At 40.0% G+C, this 1,942-nt stretch overlaps 1 protein-coding gene across 1 annotated transcript; it reads left to right on the top strand.

The window, feature by feature from the left end:
- Nucleotides 1–402: 402 nt before the first annotated feature.
- LOC110871991 lies at nucleotides 403–1,232 on the top strand. The gene has a single exon (XM_022120757.2). It carries the CDS (start codon nucleotides 461–463, stop codon nucleotides 980–982), a length of 522 nt encoding a protein of 173 aa, XP_021976449.1. The 5' UTR covers nucleotides 403–460; the 3' UTR covers nucleotides 983–1,232.
- Nucleotides 1,233–1,942: the final 710 nt, after the last annotated feature.

The following is a 1,942-nucleotide window of genomic DNA, read 5'->3' as shown; positions in this document are numbered from 1 at the left end:
AAAACAGTAATCTCACGCAGGTCGTGGTGCTAGCTCTTCCAGAACCCGTCTGCCTAACCCGCAAGGGTGGCGCCAGTGTTTTGGCGCTAGTTCAAACCCAGACAAGCCAACTCACATAGTGTCCCGGCTTCCCTTAATATCTTAAATTATAATATTTAAAAAAAATATTTCCAATTTGGGCTAAACAGTTAACACGGTTCCATTTGGACCTTTGAACTTAGACGTAACGAGTTTGATTTTGATAAAAAAAATAATTTTATTTTCTTTTAGCAAACTTTGATATATAAAATTATAAAAATAACACGCACACCATCCCTGACAACTAACAAATCTTCACTCGTTCCTTTTACGCGCATTTATGTAGCTTCCTTTTCATTCATTATATATATCTATATAAGTTCACACTCACCCCATAAACATACCCCTAACTATCTCTCTCTACAACAAACAAACAAACCAAATGGGAAACTATGTTTCAGCTTGTAGCAATATTGGGATCACTCCTAAAATGAGATCAAACAAAGCAGCAAGAGTTATTCTCCCAACCGGCGAAATTCGGCAGTTTCAAGACTCCGTTAAGGCGGCCGAGATCATGCTAGAGTGCCCGAACTTCTTCGTTGTGAACTCGAGGTCGTTAAACATCAACAGGCGGTTTTCTCCCCTCTCCGCGGATGAAGATTTGGAGCCGGGAAGTGTTTACATTATGTTTCCGATGAGACGAGTGAATTCAATGGTTACGCCGGGTGATATGGCGGTTTTTTGGTTGTCGGCTAATAGTGCGCCGAAGCGGATTTCCGGGAGGATATCGCCCGAGTCGGCATTGGGTGGTGAGGAGATGGTGGTGACGCGGAATGAGGTTGAGCAGCCGCGGTTGGTGGTGGATGCGCCGGAGTTTGCTCACCGGTTAATGGTGTCCAGATCAAAAAAGCCTGTTCTGGACACCATTAACGAAGAGCCGATGCGGCGACTCATCAAAGGGTAGAATAGTCATTTTGTAGATAGACTCACATTTTAGAAGCGTCGATTTATGAATTAATTAAATAAATATTTTTAGCTAGGTATATTTAGTTATTTATACAATAGTTGTTATTGATCGAGTAAAATTAGTCCAGATCAAGACGAAGTCATTTCAGTGGGTGAAGAATCGGTCGAGTAGAATTGGTCTTTTGATATTGTTGATGTATCAACTTAGCGGTTTCGTTTTCCTGTTAATGTTTGTTTCTACTCTTCTAGCCAGTGTTGTAAAAATCATGACTAGTCGGCGATTAATCGCTAGTCGGCCGATAACTGAGTAATTTTTCGTTAATCAGTCCATTAATCGCTATTCGAGCCTAGTCGGGCAGCCAAATATCGGTGATTCCGGCAAAAAACCTGTATATTCCAACCAAAACCTCTAAATTCCGGTCAGTTTCCAACCAAACCATGTGAATTTCAACAATTAATCTTGTATACTTATAAAATGAGCTGAGTAAGAGTTAAAATCTAGCTAATTAAAATATTTACCTATAAAAATATGTATATGTATACATAAAACTGAAAATTGCATATAAAAACCCGATCCGATTAATCCCGAGTACTCGCTAGTCTCCACCTCATCGGCCGACTAGCGACTGACGAGTTCTCCAACCTTGTTTCTAGCTTCTTGCTACTTGACTTGTTCATTTAATAATATATATCTTCGCGGTTCAAAAATAACATGGCCGGCCCCGGGGGTGGGCGGGGAGGACCACCGGCCAGGGCCCGATATTTCGAGGGGCACATTTTTTTTATGAAAAAAAACCGATATGTATATGTAAAATATTTTTTTAATAGGGTACACTCATACAAACAACAAGATAGACCTTTTTACAAAACTATTCTTATGGTTTATATTAGTTATTAACCCATTTGGCATTAGGTTTAGACCTTTAGTGAGCCCAATACCCAATTTTATTAAGGCCTA

The sequence above is a fragment of the Helianthus annuus genome, chromosome 8 (assembly GCF_002127325.2).
Source record: "Helianthus annuus cultivar XRQ/B chromosome 8, HanXRQr2.0-SUNRISE, whole genome shotgun sequence".
Classification (NCBI taxonomy): Eukaryota; Viridiplantae; Streptophyta; class Magnoliopsida; order Asterales; family Asteraceae; genus Helianthus; species Helianthus annuus.
Note: the sequence above shows the minus strand (reverse complement) of the source record. Positions and strands in the feature narration are given on the sequence as shown.